General features: G+C 46.1%; 1 protein-coding gene across 2 annotated transcripts in view; it reads right to left on the bottom strand.

Annotated features, from left to right (window-relative positions):
• Positions 1-796: 796 nt before the first annotated feature.
• ENTHD1 (ENTH domain containing 1) overlaps positions 797-21630 on the bottom strand; it is a 150543-nt gene continuing 129709 nt past the window's right edge. For both annotated transcript variants that reach the window (XM_075320848.1, XM_075320847.1), the window contains exon 7: positions 797-1109. In XM_075320848.1, coding sequence (XP_075176963.1) covers positions 817-1109 — 293 coding nt within the window. In that variant the 3' untranslated portion in view covers positions 797-816. The remainder of the gene's footprint in view (positions 1110-21630) is intronic.

The following is a 21630-nucleotide window of genomic DNA, read 5'->3' as shown; positions in this document are numbered from 1 at the left end:
TGTGTATCTGACTCTGTGTGTCTCTGCCTCTATGTGTCTGTGTCTTTGTCTCTGTGTGTGTCTGTGTCTCTGTGTGTCTGTGTATCTGTGTGCTTCTGTGTCTCTGTGTCTGTGTGTGTCTCTCGGTCTGTGTCTGTTTCTACCGATATCGTATTACCTCACACATAAGCCTCTTATTCTAAGAATGCACTTTGTTCCTATAGCAACCAATCACAGCTCCTATTAATGGCCTGTAGCTGCCAGCCCCATTGACTTTAACGTAGGCAGGTTTTTTTGGCGAATAACTGTAAAGTGTGGGGTTAAATTTTCCCTTCAAAACATAATCTATGACGGTTCCTGAGTCACATTAGGCGTCTGTGCAAAATGTTCTGAATGTAAATGTGCCGATGTAGATTTCTTTAGCAGACACACACACACACACACACACAAAAACACACACACAAACACACACACAAACACACACACAAACACACACTCAACTTTATATAGTAGATGGAGACAAGCTGAATAATCGGAGGTGACTGTCCTGAGGAAAAGAAGGAAGGTGATAGAGCAATACAAAAGTGTTGTATCTTGTGATGGGTAAATATTAACTTTTCGTGTTCGGTAACGAATACCAAAGTACTATTCTGGTATTCATCATGAATGACAACCCTAACACAAGTCAATGGAGAACCCAAGGATTTTTCTGGGAAATCTTCATGAAAAATTATGCTAATACTATGTGAGATAGGAAACTCATTTAATGTTGACCATACCTATAAGTAAGAACACGTTATATTTAGGTGGTATTAATTTTATTGACATTTGCTTTGCTTAGAGAAAAGGATTGGTACAATGGCTTGGTACTACAGAGAATACAGATGTCGGTAGGGGTCTTTGAACACCCATGCTTGAAGGAATTATGGAGGTCATTCTACTTTCCAGGCCAGGATATTGTGGATTGGTAGACTGGAAGGAATTGAGGGCTACCCTCTGTAAAGAACTTGTTGGGTATAAAGCAGAACAGGTTAACTCAAGCCATGGTGGTCTATGAATACTGGAAAACCTCTCAATAGACGGTGCCGCTGCCACTTCATCTGTAAATTGTTCTCTCACTGCCGGCATCGCTAGAGAGAAGAGATAATGTAAAATGTATCAATTACTATTGTCAGATATTGTCATCGACTTATTATATATCATCATATACGACAAGCAATGTTACAGCGTTTAGTTTCAGCTTAGACAACATATATATATATATATATGCTACATGTACAGTACATATATATATATGTACTGTACATATAATATATATATATATATATATATATATATATATATATATATATGTGACGCCCTGGGCAAGCCAGGGGTCACAGGTAATGACACCACCACACCCTACACCCCGGTTAGGTACACCTGAGCTAAACCTGAAATCCTTGTTGCCTTCCTCCAGGGGCTGATGTCCACACCAGGGGGTGGGCCAGGCGGTTGGCCCCACCCACCGAGGAGTTCACAGTCCTGGAGGCGGGAAAAACAGGCAGATAGAGTTTGGAGAGGAAGGAGTTCAGTTTTGGAGAGGAGAGTGAGTAGTTGTGCAGTGAAAGTAGAAGGAGGAAAAGTGACAGTTTGAGAGCCTGAAGTTGGTCCGGGTGTGTGCCCCGGACCGAGACAGCAAGGTTAGCAGACGGCGGTGACCATCTGCAGGAGTGGCCTATCGGAGTTACCGTAAGGACCGCGGACGGGTGGTGGCCCGGCGGTACCAGACCGGTACACAAGGAGAAGCCAGCACCATTGGCAGGGGCCTTTCGGATCCCGGCAAGGCTAGGAGTCGCCGTGAATTTGCCAAATCCATCAGTGAAGGGGACCTCCGGGTCTCCAAACAACCAAGTCCCGATTGAAGGCAACAGTCCAACCGTATGAGAGAGACACCGCCACCGCCAAGGCACCAGTTTCTCAGGGCCAGCGCCTGCGGGCATAGAGGGGCTCCTCCGGCCCATATCCAAGTCGGGGAGCGGGTTACCGGTGGGAATCCATCGCTACCAACAGTGAACGTAGGTGCAGGGAAAGAGACAGTCACCGTTAACTACCGGGGAAAAGCAACAGCAGCCGTCCGTGGGAACCGTCTTTCCAGCCGTGTGTTTTACCGAGAACTGTGTCACCGTCTCAGGCTGAGTGAGTACCACCGTGCCGTAAGGCACAGCGCTGCCCCCGCGACCCTGCACCTCACCAACCCCTGCACCGGCCCTGCCATCCCTCATCCTCCACCTCATCACTGGGCCCCGGGACAACCACCCCCTACCCACGGAGGGGAGAACTAACAACTTTGCTGCTCCCTGTCACCGCTCCCGGGATCCCCATACAGAGCAGCGGTGGTGCTATCAAAAATCACCACAACCGTGGGTGGCGTCACGGACAATAAATCCCCAAAACCAAACCCCTTTCACTCACGGGCGAGGAGCGCCGCTCAAGTCCCCGGGATCCGGCCCATCGCTCGAGCCACCGAGCAGCAGCAAGCCGCAGCAGCAGCCGCAGCCGGACCCGAGCAGTGGGAGAGCGCAGCGTCCCCTCCTCTGCCCGCGACATATACACCGTATATATGGATATACAGTTAGGTCCAGAAATATTTGGACAGTGACACAATTTTCGCGAATTGGGCTCTGCATGCCACCACATTGGATTTGAAATGAAACCTCTACAACAGAATTCAACTTTGCGGCATTTGGCTGAATCTGGGCTGAAAGTATATCCCGGTACACTTCAGAATTCATCCGGCTACTCTTGTCTGCTGTTATGTTATCAATAAACACAAGTGACCCAGTGCCATTGAAAGCCATGCATGCCAATGCCATCACGTTGCCTCCACCATGTTTTACAGAGGATGTGGTGTGCCTTGGATCATGTGCCGTTCCCTTTCTTCTCCAAACTTTTTTCTTCCCATCATTCTGGTACAGGTTGATCTTTGTCTCATCTGTCCATAGAATACTTTTCCAGAACTGAGCTGGCTTCATGAGGTGTTTTTCAGCAAATTTAACTCTGGCCTGTCTATTTTTGGAATTGATGAATGGTTTGCATCTAGATGTGAACCCTTTGTATTTACTTTCATGGAGTCTTCTCTTTACTGTTGACTTAGAGACAGATACACCTACTTCACTGAGAGTGTTCTGGACTTCAGTTGATGTTAGGAATGGGTTCTTCTTCACCAAAGAAAGTATGCGGCGATCATCCACCACTGTTGTCATCCGTGGACGCCCAGGCCTTTTTGAGTTGCCAAGCTCACCAGTCAATTCCTTTTTTCTCAGAATGTACCCAACTGTTGATTTTGCTACTCCAAGCATGTCTGCTATCTCTCTGATGGATTTTTTCTTTTTTTTCAGCCTCAGGATGTTCTGCTTCACCTCAATTGAGAGTTCCTTAGACCGCATGTTGTCTGGTCACAGCAACAGCTTCCAAATGCAAAACCACACACCTGTAATCAACCCCAGACCTTTTAACTACTTCATTGATTACAGGTTAACGAGAGAGACGCCTTCAGAGTTAATTACAGCCCTTAGAGTCCCTTGTCCAATTACTTTTGGTCCCTTGAAAAAGAGGAGGCTATGCATTACAGAGCTATGATTCCTAAACCCTTTCTCCGATTTGGATGTGAAAACTCTCATATTGCAGCTGGGAGTGTGCACTTTCAGCCCATATTATATATATAATTGTATTTCTGAACATGTTTTTGTAAACAGCTAAAATAACAAAACTTGTGCCACTGTCCAAATATTTCTGGACCTAACTGTATACACACATTTTATATATATATATATATATATATATATATATATATATATATATATATATAAATGATAATGCTAAACTCAGAAATATGCAGCAAAAAAAGAGTAAATCAAAAAACTAATAAATATCCTACACTGACATTTCTGCTTGCTTGAAAATGGAAAAAATCCACCCCTCAAGCCAGGTGACCAGCCCCCATTATCTCTTTTCACCTTACAGGGCTATGTCCATCCATACGCTCTTATCCTGCAAAACAGATATCAGTATGAATACCATTATGATTACGAAAATACTCATTGCAAAAACCGTGACCAAAGACTCATGCCCCTGACTGTCAGTTTCTTCCTATCGTCCAGTATTTCTGATTGCATAGTTCTGTGCAGGGTTCCGTATCTTGGACCAAGGGCTGATATCCAGCATCGGTCACTTGTATGTGCACATGGCTACACTGATATGCATTACTACCATATTCTGGATTTGTGCGATATGGATATTGAGCATAGTTTTATGTATGAGATATTACATTGTAACTCGAAAGAAGCTATAGTAACATATTATAGGTGAGATCCTACCACGTGTGCCTTGGCAAAAGAATAGTTAAATTTTAATATTTAGCACAACATGAAACAACAAGAAAGGATTGTGTTGTGCGGTATTCAGCGTTGTACTGGCTGAGTGTCATGGCGGCGTCAGACTCTGTTCACACTACAGAGTTCAATGAACAGCCTGGGTTTCTTTAGTTGCATAGCCTAGCTTTGGCTTTGCCTGATTCGGGCTTCACTGCTCTCCAGCACAATGGGAGTTAATTTCTGCTGTCCTGTGATCGTCTGATGTGAACTCTGGCTGCTGATTACCAGCCTTTATAAGATTCTGGATTCTGGGGCTGAGTGCCAGAAATGGCTTTTTCTTCCTCGGTTCCTGTGGTTATCCAGTCCTATAGTGATCTTCAAGTTGCATTTCTGCGTGGTGTGTGCGTTCTCCAGTTGTGTATTTATTTCCTACCCTTGTTTGTGTTACTCCCCAGTTCACTTACTGTCCCTCCTTTGTGTTTGAGTGCGGTGTGCATGAGTTTCCATTTACCCTTGTCTGTGCCTATTTGTGAGGTTTTTGTTACTAGAGGTCCGGCCCGCTCCCTGGGTGGGTATGGCATAGTAATATTGGTCGGACAGGAGACAGGGTCATGCTGGGGGCTCGAACCTGGCTACCATTGAGCCTACTTTCGAGATAAGGGACAGCGCATAAGCCCCAGTCTTAAGGTCAGCTTAACCCTAGAACACGCAAGCATAACAATCTACCATAGAAAACAAATGACCTAGCAGGCCTGTGAGGCCCCAGGTATGCGTTCTAGGGTTCAGAGTAGAAATGAGCGAACTGGTCGCGGTTCGGCTCTAGCTTGGTTCGCCGAACCGAGGTCTGGTTCGCGTTCGGTTCGGCGAACCACTCGAACCGCTTAGGAAACTATGGGAGGCAATCACAAACACATAAAAACACATAGAAAACACCCTCAAAGGTGTCCAAAAGGTGACAAACAACTCACAACACAAACACATGGCAAAAGTGACAAGGACATATACTCATGCGAAAACAAAAGAGCTGGACAAGGAAAAAGAAGAGGAGACACAGATATATATGCGTATATGCAAGGGAACATCGATGCCATTACTATGCAACTTGAGCCCTCCTCATTTTAGGCTTCCAATCTGGATAAATTGCCTGAGCTCACCACGTACGTCTTGGGGATCTTGTCGTGTCCCGCAGCCAGCGTACTCTCGGAACGTGTCCTCAGTGCTGCTGGGGTGTGCTGACAGATAAGCACATGCGTCTGTCCACTGACAATGTGGACAGACTAACGTTCACCAAGATGAACAAGTCATGGCTCTCAGAGGACTTTTCTTCCCCTGGGTCAGCCAGGGGAGGCGAAAGGCACGCGTATTTTTGAGAGTGCTTCATGCAAAGCATCTTTTTCATCTTGAAAATGGGGGTAAACTGATGCCAGTCAAGTGGGGTGTGTGTGGCCCAATTAGTGGAAACGAGGCAGACTGTGGTTGGAGTCCCCTCGCTTTTGAAAAAAGAACCAAGATGAACAAGTCATGGCTCTCAGAGGACTTTTCTTCCCCTGGGTCAGCCAGGGTAGGCGAAAGGCACGCGTATTTTTGAGAGTGCTTCATGCAAAGCATCTTTTTCATCTTGAAAATGGGGGTCAACTGATGCCAGTCAAGTGGAGTGTGTGTGGCGCAATTAGTGGAAATGAGGGAGACTGTGGTTGGAGTTCCCTTGCTGTGTTTTACATGCTTTTAGAAGGGCATGACATGGCTTAGAGGCTGACTTTCAGCATCTGTAAACTGTTGGCTACCAAAATGCTGCCTTTCCAACCTTTTTAACCGAGGATTTTCGAGACCTTATGCCCATCGCAGTGCCCCAAGAGCCGATGCCCAGGCGCCACTCCTCCAACAAAGGCGTGCACGCGCTACACCAGCATGTCGCACCAAACATCACCGCTTCTTTGAGAAACTCTGTGTGACAGGGTGCATTTCACCACAGATACTTGGCCCAGTAAGCATAGAAAGGGGCATTACATGTCACTGACTGGGCAATGGGTTACTATGGGGAGAGATGGAGAAGGGTCTGCTGTACAAGTCTTGCCGTCCCCACGAGTTGTGTCAATCCTTCCTCTGTATGTAGAAGTTAATACACTGCTTCTGCCTCCTCAACTTCGTGTGGGTCCTCCACCTCGGCCCAAACCCTGTGTGGTCAGTCCACCCTTCCTTGTAACTGCGCACAAGGAATCCCACACACCTCCTTACTATGCTGGCAGCAGAGCTCAATGCCATCAGGTGGTCAAAGGTTTACTTTGGAATGTATGGGAAATGTGAGTCACACCGCTGAGAAGTTGTGGATGGTTAGCTCTGGAGACCGAGTTTCATCAATGGTTGTCTCCACTCAACCAGCAGCCAGGGAAGGCCGAGTGCGACAATGATGCAAACATGGGTGCGGCCCTTCGCCGTGACAATGTGACACACGTGCATTGTGTGGCTCACGTGTTGAACCTGGTTGTCCAGCAATTTTTAAAGCACTATCCTGGCCTACATGGCCTTCTGCAGAGAGCACAGTGTAACACTTTCCTTGATCCACACACTCAGATGGGTTGTAAAGGATAAGCTAGAGGGAAGCCACTCACCAAGCAGGACCCCTAGAACCCTGAAACCCTTTAACCCCTTTACAGGGATTAGGAATTACACAGGACCCAAGGTAATCAATACCTGTGGAAGGCTGCAGTTCCAGAGAATAGTAGTCAGGCAGGGTCAAAACATTAATTGAGGAACAGGAACAGAATGGGATGGCCAGGACTTAATCAGAAAACAAGCAGAGGTGAAATGCGGATCGGCCAACAAGGTACATAAACAGCAAGCAGTGACACACGTGCCTTGTATGGCTCACGTGTTGAATCTAATTCTCCAGCAATTTTTAAAACACCATCCCGGTCTACATGGCCTTATGCAGCGGGCACGCTCGCTATGTGCTCACTTCCATCGTTCGCACACAGCAGCTCAACAACTTTCGTCACTACAGAAGTTTTTAGGTCTGGTGGTTAAACGCCTGAAATGCGATGTGCCGACACGCAGGAATTTGAATCTGCACATGTTGCAGCGTTTGTGGCAGCACCGCCGAACCCTGCTGCAATACGTTATGACATATAGCCTGGGCTAACTTGATCCAGAGGTGGTGCACATCACGCTGCTGGAGTGGTGTCAGATCAAGTACCTATGCACCCTTCTACACAGTTTACAAATGTCGACGAAGATGTTTAGCACTGGCAATACCATTCTCAGCGTGACAATTCTGGTCATCTACATGATGGAGCACACTGTAAGCATTATTCGGAGTCAGGTGTTGGGACAAAAGGAAGGGGAGGAAGTACAGGAGGAGTCATATGCGGAAGGGATAACAAGATCTACGAGGTCCAGATGGTGAGAGGCACCTAGGCGGAAGTCAAGGTGGGGGAGAGGGATTAACAAGGGCGCATAGTATCAGCAAAAAGTGTTGAGGAAGGTGCAGGAGTCCATGAAGAAATGGAGGACGAACTGGTGATGGGCATGGAAGACTCAGCAGATGAGTGAGAGCTTGCTCACATTTCGGTTGTGCGAGGTTGGGGGGAGAGGGCAGAGGAAGGAGGCACGATTCTCACCTCTCTGACACCAACACACCAAGGACTTGGTCCTCCTGGATGCACAAGAGACATGAGCGCCTTCTTGCTGCACTACCTACAACATGACCCTCGGATTGTACGAATTCGAAGTAATGCTGACTACTGGGTTGCCACACTGTTAGATCCCCGGTACAAGACAAAATTTGGCGAAATAATTCCTGCCATAGAAAGGGACGCACGTATACAGGAGTATCAGCAGAAGGTAGTACGCAATCTTAGATCTGCTTTTCCACTAAACACCAGTGCTGCACAGAGTGAATCTCAACGCTTTGTCATGGATAGGAGGAAATGGTCTTTTACTTGTCCACATCTGAGGGACCGAGGGCTGGCTGCTGTGCTGAGATGGCATTGAGTACGGTGTCCCTGCAGAGTTGCACTTTTGGTCATATACAAAATGATTTGAAAAAGGACAGATGCTGGTGGAAAGGGGAACAGGTGTGTTGGAAAGGGGAAAAAAGTTTTTGTCCGTGGGTTTGGTGGTTAAGCAACAGTAACATTTGCTGAAGAAACACCATCTGTTACGGTGGGACTGTCAGATTTGGATAAGGTGGTATATACTATGTTACCGCTATATAACGAAAATTAATAAGAAAAGAAAGAGAAAGGTATATATCCCCATCAGCAGTCAGTGTCCACCGTGCTCCCAGATGGAAAAGGAGAGGTTGGCAACTGGAAGGTTAGGTGGAGGATACAGAGCTGTGTGGCTATGAAACTAATAGTAGCCTGAACCGAGTTAGACGCCATTCGGATCTGGAGACTGGGATCCCTGTTAGCGTCATAGGGTCCACACGCCCACCCAGCCCAGGAACTCCCTGTTAACAACACAGGGGCCATTGAGTACGCTGACCGTGTGCGTAGGGGCCACACCTGTGGACAGCAGGCACATCAACAGCAGCAGGCCTGTTAATGCCACTGGGCTGCACAAGCAGGACTGGTAGGACAGGAGCTGGTCTTAACCGTTCTGCGTTACCAACTGTGGTGGCGGCCTGCATCGACGCCCTATCCCTGCCTACCTCTGGCCTAAAGCAGCAATGGGTTCAACACATGGAGGTGTGCTCTTATGGAGCATAATAGAAGACTGCGCATCTCCTTGTTGGCTCATGCCCCTTTTATAACCTGGGTCCGCCCCAAACCAGGGTGGACCACAATGCACCTCCTGGAGACAAAAGCAGAGTGACACGTCATGAGTGGCATAACTAGCATCATATTTGGAACCGCAACTTCAATGATGACCTCATGGCTGCCACGACCCAAACACCTCACCAGTCATCGTCTGACCATCAATAATGAGGTGACAAGTCATAGGGGCGGGCCTCTGCAAGCCATTTGGGAGTGGCCTGGCCACATCGTCAGGACACCTGATGCCCTGTGGTCTATATGGGACCCCCACATCAGGGGCAGGGCCAAAGAGTTAATTACCGGACCTAGTCTCTGATGCAGTAAGTGCCTGAGCATGCTCAGTAGCATGAAATACAGTGTCTGAAAAAAGACTATCAGATTTAGCATGGTGTCTTGGCACAACACAGGACTTAGACCCGGCACGGAGTGTAAGTACCTGTGCAAAGAGGCTTTTCGCACTAATTGTGGGAGCATGCGCTGTAGCCCGAAATAAAGACTTAGCCTCAGGAATGGCACAGTCAGGCTGAGCATACTCACTAGGCGAAACACTGGAGTTAGGCTGCGGCTGGGGTAAATCGGCACACACATGCGCACTAGCCGCCTCTCCACACTTAGATGTGGAGGAGAAAGCAGCCAGCTGGACAACCCGAGGCACAGCCCTAAATGGCAGCTGACGCCTGGGCGCAACTGAAACTGCAGCAGGCTGCCTGCGTTTAAGGCGGCACCCTTTTGTAACAACAAATACCATCCAAAAGAACAGGTGTACTTCTTCCCATGGATAGTCTGATATGATCCCTTTTTTCACGGACACGGCCATTGCTAACAAATGTAGATGAGGCCAAAACAGCAGCTGCTTCAATGGATCTCAAGTGCTCCATAAAGTGGCCTCTCCTCCACCTCAAGTTCAAGATCCCAAATACTCCATTCCTCTGTGGTGTCAACCCAATCGCACTTGCTTCCTAACAGCTCTCAAGTTTCCACCAGCCCTGCTGAGTATGGGGTAACAGAGATGGTTGAGTCTGCATAGCTGTTCAGTCACACTATAGCCTGGGAATCAGAGGTCTTCTCCAAAGCTGCAGTGAGTACAGACAAGGAAGTTATTATTATTTTGATTATTATTGATTTATAGAGCACCATTGATTCCATGGTGCTGTACATGAGAAGGGTGTTACATACAGAATACATATACAAGTAACTATAGACAGACTGGTACAGAGGGAAGAGGGCCCTGCCCTTGCAGGATTACATTCTAAAGGATTTTTGGGAGGAGACAGTAGGAGTGGTGTAGGTTGAGCGTCAGGTACATACAGTGGTGGTGTCATTGAAGGTTATAGTCATTTCTGAACAGATGAGTTTTCAGATTCAGTTTGAAACTTGCGGGAGTAGCAGATAATCTGACGTGTTGAGGTAGCGAGTTCAATGAGACAGGGGAAATGATCTGCGCAGATGGCCAGAAGCTTTGTGAGTGGGATCCAGGCCCCGATGAAGAAGGTGCTGAGCCTAATCTACACCCTCATTTCCAAAAAGTAAATCCTCCTGGTGGAGACAATGGGGAACATGATGAGGAGCACAGATACCTGATTGGAACGACAACTTTACTATTCGGTCAGGGCAGGAAGAGGTTGTCTCGGAGGACTCAGGACGAGGGGAATGAAAACACACAGGGTGATTGATGAGGTTGGAGACCACACTTACGGTCAAACAAAAGTCAGCCAGTCCATGAGGTCAGCAGAGGAGGTGGAGGAGGATGCTACTGACGACGAGGTTACGTTGCGTCTTCCTGGCCAGAGACAAAGTACTGGAAGCACGTCAACAACTGAATCCTGGGCCACAACTTTGACTCTGAGCAGAAGTCGTGTTGGCTATGCAGGTCGCATGGGCTGTAAGCCTTGCCTAGCCTGTGAATTTCTGGACATCGCAAAGGATCACCCAAGTCATGGAATCTGTAAGATTTGTCAACAATCTAAGTAGAAGGCAAAAACTCACACCTTTGAGTACTTCCTCCATGAAGTGTCACATGGATATGAATTGATAGCGTGAAGGTGTATTGCTCAGCTTTACCCACTGTCAATGCAACATGCTTATTTGCCGTTCATTGCATGCATTGTTGCAGACTACACACAAGGGGCTGCTGTTATTTTGGATCTGCCTTTGTTTGGTCACTATAGCAATATCAAATTGCTCTTCGGGTGTGGACTTGGAGATGCTGTCTATGAACAGAAGGAAAAGCTAAAGGTGTGTGTTACACCAAGGAGCCACCGCAGAAACACTTTGTTCAATTGTGAGGGGAGTCGTTTTGTATTTTGATGATGAGCACTGTAACGCCAGTGAGCAGCATCCTGTGCCACAGACCAACATTCTTCCGGTGCTGTCTATACTGTTTACCGTGAGAGGAGCGTAAAGTCTGTATTTCTGGCAACTGGACATCACAGTACCCGGGTACGGTAGGCTGTGCCCAGACAATAATGCGGGCACGCAACACTTTGTTTTATTAGCAAAACACATATCTGTTCTGGGTAGGCCGACTATATAGACAATAAGACTTCCTGCCTCTGCACTGTCAAATTGTCACGTACTGTTTAAATCATGGAGGGACAGCGACACATGTTTGCATTGACTGTTGCTTTTCAAGATTTCCATGACTGTGTTGCAGACCTGTGTGGTTTGCATTCACACTGTTATCATCTGCCTTATCTGTGAGGCTTCAGCTAACAAGGGTATTCAGGGGGGGGTAATGTTTTTTGTCTATGTTTAGGTAAAAAACTTGGACGCTCTTGTGATGCACCACTGGTAAGTCGTGTTCGCACACACACACACACACACACACACACACACACACTCATGCACAAACACACAATTACTGCTACGCAGAGGGATTAGCAGGTAGTAGGCAACAGAATAGATTGTTCAATTATTTAAATTGTATGCATGGTTCTTATTGTTTGTTTTGGTAAAGTTAAACAATCATTTATCAACCCAACTGCCTAGAGTCCTTTTCCTGTTGCCTGGTTTTGCTGCATACTGGGGAGCCCACCCTGTACACGACTTAAAATGAAGCATAAGTCGCAATGGGAATTTCACTGTGCTACAATGCGGCCTAGCGTGCCTGTGAAACCACCGCCTGCCCCATCAAGTGCATCTGCATGCACTTCATCCTCTGTGACTGTGGGGACAGCAGTCACACATGGTTTTTCACTATGGGGAGATAAGGTATGCACACCAGTGACTATGGAAGGGGAATACATGGAATAGCAGAAACTGCTGTGTGAATACTGACATGAAAAATCCAATAGCCATTTGTAAGAATGAAATGTGAAAAATGGAACCTGCATTACTGCCATGAATATATGAATAAAGAGAAATTTAGCTACTGAATTGATCAATGCAGAAGAGCCCCAACACTACGCCAAAGTATTTCTCTACGTTGGGGTCCCTAGCTTGTGTGTGTCCTCTCATGCAGTTAAAAAACTTACCGTGTATGGGACGCTGAGACCCAGGCTATATATGCGTATAATGTGGATTGGCAATAGGTGTGTATGGGGAGGGTTCACAAACGAAAAAACTACTAACATTAAGGAATAACGTTTGGAACTCCATTCTATGTCTGAACTGGGTGCAAAAAACCTAAAAAAACATCACTATGGGGAGATAAGGTATGCACACCAGTGACTATGGAAGGGGAATACATGGAATAGCAGAAACTGCTGTGTAAATACTGACATGAAAAATCCAATAGCCATTTGTAAGAATGAAATGTGAAAAATGGAACCTGCATTACTGCCATGAATATATGAATAAAGAGAAATTTAGCTACTGAATTGATCAATGCAGAAGAGCCCCAACACTACGCCAAAGTATTTCTCTACGTTGGGGTCCCTAGCTTGTGTGTGTCCTCTCATGCAGTTAAAAAACTTACCGTGTATGGGACGCTGAGACCCAGGCTATATATGCGTATAATGTGGATTGGCAATAGGTGTGTATGGGGAGGGTTCACAAACGAAAAAACTACTAACATTAAGGAATAACGTTTGGAACTCCATTCTATGTCTGAACTGGGTGCAAAAAACCTAAAAAAAACATCACTATGGGGAGATAAGGTATGCACACCAGTGACTATGGAAGGGGAATACATGGAATAGCAGAAACTGCTGTGTGAATACTGACATGAAAAATCCAATAGCCATTTGTAAGAATGAAATGTGAAAAATGGAACCTGCATTACTGCCATGAATATTTTTTAGGTTTTTTGCACCCAGTTCAGACATAGAATGGAGTTCCAAACGTTATTCCTTAATGTTAGTAGTTTTTTCGTTTGTGAACCCTCCCCATACACACCTATTGCCAATCCACATTATACGCATATATAGCCTGGGTCTCAGCGTCCCATACACGGTAAGTTTTTTAACTGCATGAGAGGACACACACAAGCTAGGGACCCCAACGTAGAGAAATACTTTGGCGTAGTGTTGGGGCTCTTCTGCATTGATCAATTCAGTAGCTAAATTTCTCTTTATTCATATATTCATGGCAGTAATGCAGGTTCCATTTTTCACATTTCATTCTTACAAATGGCTATTGGATTTTTCATGTCAGTATTCACACAGCAGTTTCTGCTATTCCATGTATTCCCCTTCCATAGTCACTGGTGTGCATACCTTATCTCCCCATAGTGATGTTTTTTTAGGTTTTTTGCACCCAGTTCAGACATAGAATGGAGTTCCAAACGTTATTCCTTAATGTTAGTAGTTTTTTCGTTTGTGAACCCTCCCCATACACACCTATTGCCAATCCACATTATACGCATATATAGCCTGGGTCTCAGCGTCCCATACACGGTAAGTTTTTTAACTGCATGAGAGGACACACACAAGCTAGGGACCCCAACGTAGAGAAATACTTTGGCGTAGTGTTGGGGCTCTTCTGCATTGATCAATTCAGTAGCTAAATTTCTCTTTATTCATATATTCATGGCAGTAATGCAGGTTCCATTTTTCACATTTCATTCTTACAAATGGCTATTGGATTTTTCATGTCAGTATTCACACAGCAGTTTCTGCTATTCCATGTATTCCCCTTCCATAGTCACTGGTGTGCATACCTTATCTCCCCATAGTGATGTTTTTTTAGGTTTTTTGCACCCAGTTCAGACATAGAATGGAGTTCCAAACGTTATTCCTTAATGTTAGTAGTTTTTTCGTTTGTGAACCCTCCCCATACACACCTATTGCCAATCCACATTATACGCATATATAGCCTGGGTCTCAGCGTCCCATACACGGTAAGTTTTTTAACTGCATGAGAGGACACACACAAGCTAGGGACCCCAACGTAGAGAAATACTTTGGCGTAGTGTTGGGGCTCTTCTGCATTGATCAATTCAGTAGCTAAATTTCTCTTTATTCATATATTCATGGCAGTAATGCAGGTTCCATTTTTCACATTTCATTCTTACAAATGGCTATTGGATTTTTCATGTCAGTATTCACACAGCAGTTTCTGCTATTCCATGTATTCCCCTTCCATAGTCACTGGTGTGCATACCTTATCTCCCCATAGTGATGTTTTTTTAGGTTTTTTGCACCCAGTTCAGACATAGAATGGAGTTCCAAACGTTATTCCTTAATGTTAGTAGTTTTTTCGTTTGTGAACCCTCCCCATACACACCTATTGCCAATCCACATTATACGCATATATAGCCTGGGTCTCAGCGTCCCATACACGGTAAGTTTTTTAACTGCATGAGAGGACACACACAAGCTAGGGACCCCAACGTAGAGAAATACTTTGGCGTAGTGTTGGGGCTCTTCTGCATTGATCAATTCAGTAGCTAAATTTCTCTTTATTCATATATTCATGGCAGTAATGCAGGTTCCATTTTTCACATTTCATTCTTACAAATGGCTATTGGATTTTTCATGTCAGTATTCACACAGCAGTTTCTGCTATTCCATGTATTCCCCTTCCATAGTCACTGGTGTGCATACCTTATCTCCCCATAGTGATGTTTTTTTAGGTTTTTTGCACCCAGTTCAGACATAGAATGGAGTTCCAAACGTTATTCCTTAAAGTCACACATGGTTTTTCACACTGAACTTCCACCCCTATACCCGCAACAGGGAGTGTGATTGGCAGGTCATCACTTGTTTTGGAAGTGGAAACAGATGGTATTGTTGAGCTGTCAGACATCGAGAGAACCACCATTGGATGCAGGCTACATTATATCCACACCTGCACCTTCGTCACAGATTGGCTGGTCTACTTGCAGTTAATAATTGCGTTCCAGAAATGGAAAGGAGTGTAGAATGCACATGTGTTGTACCTTTTTGGCAGCAAAGGAACACTAAATTAGTATTCCAGACAATTTTAGGATGGCAGAAAAAGTCAGCTCTTTGGGCAAATTAAATAGCGTGGCAAAAGTGGACAGGTGGGTACAGTGGCCGTGTTCTGTGGCTACCAGAACAGTAAAGGAAGCCTCACTTTCTATCCCTCCTAATGATCAAATGCAGCAAGGAATTCCCTGAGTTTGCTATAAAATTAGCGTAGCAAAATGTGCATGAGGGTAGAATGCAGAGGTGCTTGAGATTGCTTGGCACAAGTGGCACAATAATGGAGCACAACAGCCACTTTTTGGATGCCACTAAGTTGCAGCATTTTTTGCTATTATTATAGCTTATTAAAAACAAAGCAGGAGGGTGTAATGCAGAGGTGCTGGAAATAGCTTGGCACCAGTGATGAGCGAGTACTAAAAAGCTCGGGTGCTCGAGGCTCGGGCTGAGCATCCCAAGATACTCGTGTACTCGGCCCGAGCACCGAGCCCAATGTTATCCTATGGGATACCCGAGTATTTTTCTGAAATGACCCCCGGCAGCATGTAGAAACCCTAAAAATGTCACAAAAGTCTCCGAAGAGTGCTCAAATGACATGACTACAGCATGGGGAAGACCCCTTGAAGCATTTATCACTCAAAAGTCACAGCTGTGAACAATTTTGTCCGAGTTTTACGCCATTTTTACGGACTCACCAGAAAACCTTCCAAAATGACACCAAATGAATTTTCATGGCGGAAATGTTAAGGGCACATACCCAATAGTGAGATAGAGCTGGTGTATGTTACTTGTTGAGATTAATACATGAAAGATTTTACGTAAAACATTGTGTGGCACTCCAATGTCCAAAGCGCACGTTTTGTGCTTTTTACTAGCGATGTCGGTCATTTTTTTTTTTCACTCTATCTCCCGTCGGTCAGTCTCGCTCTGTCTGTCTCTCTCTGTCTTGTCTGTCCCCCTCTCACAGTCTGTCGGTCAGTCTCCTCCCTCTCTCTTACTTACCGTTCCCCGATCACTGCCGCGGCGCTGCACGGCGTTCACACTGCTCCGGCGGCTTTTCCTCTTTTGAAAAAGCCGGCCGCTCATTAAACAATCTCGTATTCCCTGCTTTCCTGCTTTTCGGCGCCTATGATTGGTTGCAGTGAGACACGCCCCCACGCTGAGTGACAGGTGTCTCACTGTACCCAAACACAGCAGCCGGTGGGTGCGTGTATACTGTGCAGTGAAATAAATAATTAAATAATTTAAAAAAACGGCGTGCGGTCCCCCCAATTTTAATACCAGCCAGATAAAGCCATACGGCTGAAGGCTGGTATTCTCAGGATGGGGAGCTCCACTTTATGGGGAGCCCCCCAGCCTAACAATATCAGTCAGCAGCCGCCCAGAATTGCCGCAAACATTATATGCGACAGTTCTGGAACTGTACCCGGCTCTTCCCGATTTACCCTGGTGCGTTGGCAAATCAGGGTAATAAGGAGTTAATGGCAGCCCATAGCTGCCACTAAATCCTAGATTAATCATGTCAGGCGTCTCCCCGAGATTCCTTCCATGATTAATCTGTAAATTACAGTTAAAAAACACACACACCGGAAAAATCCTTTATTAGAAATAAAAAACACTAACAAAGTCCCTCATCACCAATTTATTAACCCCGACAAACCCTCCATGTCCGGCGTAATCCACGGACCTCCAGCGTCGCGTCCAGCTGTGCTGCATGAAGGTGACAGGAGCTGCAGAATACACCGCCGCTCCTGTCAGCTTCACACAGCAACTGAAGACAGCCGCGCGATCAGCTGAGCTGTCACTGAGGTTACCTGGATCCAGCGGTGGATGCAGCGGTGGCCGCGGGTAACCTCAGTGACAGCTCAGCTGATCGCGCTACTCACCGCCACTCCGGTCAGCTCCACACAGCAACTGAGGTGAGTATAGCGATCAGCTGAGCTGTCACTGAGGTTAATCGCGGCCACCGCTGGATCCAGCGGTGGCCGTGAGTTACCTGACTGACAGCAGCTGATCACGCTACTCACCTCAGTTGCTGTGTGAAGCTGACCGGAGCGGCGGTCTATTCTGCAGCTCCTGTCACCGTCACCTGCATGCAGCAGAGCTGGACGCGACGCTGGAGGTCCGTGGATTACGCCGGACATGGAGGGCTTTGTCGGGGTTAATAAATTGGTGATGAGGGACTTTGTTATTGTTTTTTATTTCTAATAAAGGATTTTTCGGGTGTGTGTGTTTTTTAACTGTAATTTATAGATTAATCATGGAAGGAATCTCGGGGAGATGCCTGACATGATTAATCTAGGATTTAGTGGCAGCTATGGGCTGCCATTAACTCCTTATTACCCTGATTTGCCAACGCACTAGGGTAAATCGGGAAGAGCCGGGTACAGTCCCAGAACTGTCGCATCTAATGTATGCGGCAATTCTGGGTGGCTGCTGACTGATATTGTTAGACTGGGGGGCTCCCCATAACATGGAGCTCCCCATCCTGAGAATACCAGCCTTCAGCTGTATGGCTTTATCTGGCTGGTATTAAAATTGGGGGGACCGCACGCCGTTTTTTTTAAATTATTTATTTATTTATTTTACTGCACAGTATAAACACGCCCACCGGCTGCTGTGATTGGGTGCAGTAAGACACCTGTCACTCAGCGTGGGGGCGTGTCTCACTGCAACCATTCATAGGCGCCTGTGGGCGGGGAAAGCAGGGAATATGAGATGGCTGTGTGCAGAGCACAGCGAGCCCGCCGGTATAAAGGCTTGGTCACGCTGTGCAAGCCGGCCAATCACTGCAATTCCACAACTAACAGGGCTGTGGCATTGCAGTGGTCTGCCAGCCAATCCCTGCATTAGGGCTGGCTCTCAAAAGAGCGCCAACATGCAGGGATGAAGACCACGAGTACAGCACGAGTATCGCGAAATTACTCGGTACCCACCGAGTAGCCCGAGAACAGTGATACTCGTACGAGTACCGAGTAGTAATAAGCATACTCGCTCATCACTACTTGGCACCAGTGGTGCACAAATGGAGTACAACAGCCACTTTTTGGATGCCACTAAGTTGCAGCATTTTTTGCTATTATTATAGCTTTTAAAAACAGAGCAGGAGGGTGTAATGCAGAGGTACTGGAAATTGCTTGGCACCATTGGGGCACAAATGGAGTACAACAGCCACTTTTTGTATGCCACTAAGTTGCAGCATTTTTTTGCTATTATTATAGCTTATTAAAAACAGAGCAGGAGGGTGTCATGCAGAGGTGCTAGAAATAGCTTGGCACCAGTGGGGCACAAATGGAGTACAACAGTCACTTTTTGGATGCCACTAAGTTGAAGCATTTTTTTGCTATTATTATAGCTTATTAAAAACAGAGCAGGAGGGTGTAATGCAGAGGTGCTAGAAATAGCTTGGCACCAGTGGGGCACAAATGGAGTACAACAGCCACTTTTTGGATGCCACTAAGTTGCAACATTTTTTGCTATTATTATAGCTTATTAAAAACAGAGCAGGAGGGTGTAATGCAGAGGTGCTGTAAATAGCTTGTCACCATTGGGGCACGAATGGAGTACAACAGCCACTTTTTGGATGCCACTAAGTTGCAGCATTTTTTGCTATTATTATAGCTTTTAAAAACAGCAGGAGGGTGTAATGCAGAGGTGCTGTAAATAGCTTGGCACCAAGAGGGCACAAATGGAGTACAAAAGCCACTTTTTGGATGCCACTAAGTTTCCTCAGTGTTTGCTAGTATAATGGCTTAGTAACAATGAGCTTGAGTGTGCAATGCAGAGGTGCTGCAAATATCTTTGCACCAGTGGGACACTAATGAAGTCCAACAGCCACGTTTAGGATGCCACTAAGTTTCCTCAGTGTTTGCTATTATAATGGCTTTGTAACAATGAGCTTGAGTGTGCAATGCAGAGGTGCTGCAAATAGCTTTACACCAGTGGGACACTAATGAAGTCCAATAGCCACTTTTAGGATGCCACTAAATTTCCTCAGTGTTTTCTAGTATAATGGCTTAGTAACAATGAGCTTGAGTGTGCAAAGGGCAGGAGGGTACAGTGGCCGGGTTGTGGGTAAGTGTAGAGGAAAGGAAGCCTCACTTTCTATCCCTCCTAATGGTGAAATGCAGCAAGGAACTCCCTGACCTTAGCTACACAGACACTCTTATCAGTAGCTGTTAAACAACGGTTTCCACGGACCTGACTGTCACCTATGGCACTGAGCCTGCTGTAATTAGCCCTTACAAGGGCTGAAAGAAATTTCTATCCCTATTCTGTATAGCGCTGTGTGTAGAGCGTACACAGCAGTATCGGAGACAGGAGCTGCGCCAGCGGTGACTGACACCCAGACGCAGAAGGCAGATAATGGCGTCCTGACGGGCAGATACCCGTTTTTATAATGCAGGGACATGTGACATGGACATCCTATCACACATGCCGTTGCTTCTCTGGCTAAAAGTCCTCTTAGCTGTGTGTGTGTCTGGGATTGGCCGACATGCTGAACCGCCCCACTACACGCGCGCTTAGGGAAGGAAGAACAGAAAAAAAAAAAGGCGATCGCCATTATCCCAGTAGCAGTGATCTGAAAGCGCTGTCCCCGTACACTATACGCTGAAATTTCATAATAGTGTGAGTCACAGAGTGACTCACACTATTACAGCGGAAAGCCAGCTAGTAATTAGCTTGACTTTTTGCTGCTAGAACCGTTCTCGAACGTAACTAGAACTATCGAGCTTTTAGCAAAAAGCTCGAGTTCTAGTTCGATCTAGAACAGCCCCCAAAATCACTCGAACCGCGAACTGTAGAACCACGAACCGCGCTCAACTCTACTTAAGAGCCCCTGTTGCATTGTTACATACCCCGTGACAGACTTTTTCAGCTCACCCCTAATTCACGTGGATACCACAGTCTTCATTTCTTAGTCAATTATCCATCAAGACTTTAAAAAAGGATCAATCCAGCAATCAAGCAGTCAATTGAAAACATCAATGCTTATCCCATAAGTATAAAATTCAGCAGTTTTTCATAATTTTACAACGCGTTTTGAGCCATACTCCAAGATTTTTAATCACAGCATAACTTTATATCTGTACCTTCTTGTTTAAAAATAGTAGTGTGGGACATGGCACCTCGTAGGCATGATTAACCCATACACTTGATCTGAGACATCTATGTTATGATCCGGAACCATGGAAGACCTCCACAAATCATTGGCAAAAAGGTGACAAGAGCTTTGGCAACTAATCTGGCGGCCATCCCCTTACTAACCAACACAACTAGAAGTAGCCGAGGGGTGAACTAACATCCTATGCACCGCGAACCCAGCCGGAGAACTAACTATCCTAAAGGTAGGAAAGATGAATAACTCTCTGCCTCAGAAAATAGACAAGAATAGCTAGCCCCCCACATTCAAAGACTGCGGTGATATAGGAAAAACACAATACACAGGTAGATCACAGGATTAGCAAAAGGTGAGGCCCCCGCTGACTAAAATAGGAAAGGACAGGAAAGGGACTGATGGTGGCCAGAGAAAAACCCTGCAAAATACCAACTTCCTGATAGTACAAAAAGGCCCTCAGATCGCTCGATCTGAACTCCGTCCTATACCAGGTGCCCTTGCCATACCAATGAACAGAAAACAAGAATTATAACAAATTCAACAAGCCATAAACACATGGACCCAAAGGAGCTATACTCCACACAGAACTGCAGGGAGTTCCTCAACAATCCACTGAGGGGGAAAATCCCTGCAAGCAAATAAACTGAAACCAACCACAGCAAATGACAAACCCAGATAAACAAAAGAACCAGACAAATAAATAAAGAGCAAGCACTTATCTGGAGTAGATGTGGTGTAGAGCAGGATTAAGCAGGCTAGAGATACAAAGAACAACTGACATCCGGCAACAGCCTGCAATCAGACCAGGATTTAAATAAGTAGAGAGTCAGGAAAGGAAACACCCACTGCACAACACACCTGGTCTCTGTCCAAACCCTTCCTGGCCACCAGAGGGAGCCTCCCAGCAGCCAAGACATAACTAACATTCACAACAGTACCCCCCCCTTGAGGAGGGGTCACCGAACCCTCACCCATGCCACCGGGTCGCTCGGGATGAGCATGATGGAAGGTGCGAACCAACCTGTCCGCATGAATGTCAGAAGCCACAACCCAAGAGTTATCCTCCTGCCCATAACCCTTCCATTTCACAAGGT

This window comes from Anomaloglossus baeobatrachus, chromosome 8, assembly GCF_048569485.1.
Source record: "Anomaloglossus baeobatrachus isolate aAnoBae1 chromosome 8, aAnoBae1.hap1, whole genome shotgun sequence".
Classification (NCBI taxonomy): domain Eukaryota; kingdom Metazoa; phylum Chordata; class Amphibia; order Anura; family Aromobatidae; genus Anomaloglossus; species Anomaloglossus baeobatrachus.
The sequence above is the reverse complement of the archived record's forward strand: the minus strand, read 5'-3'. Positions and strand labels throughout refer to the sequence as shown.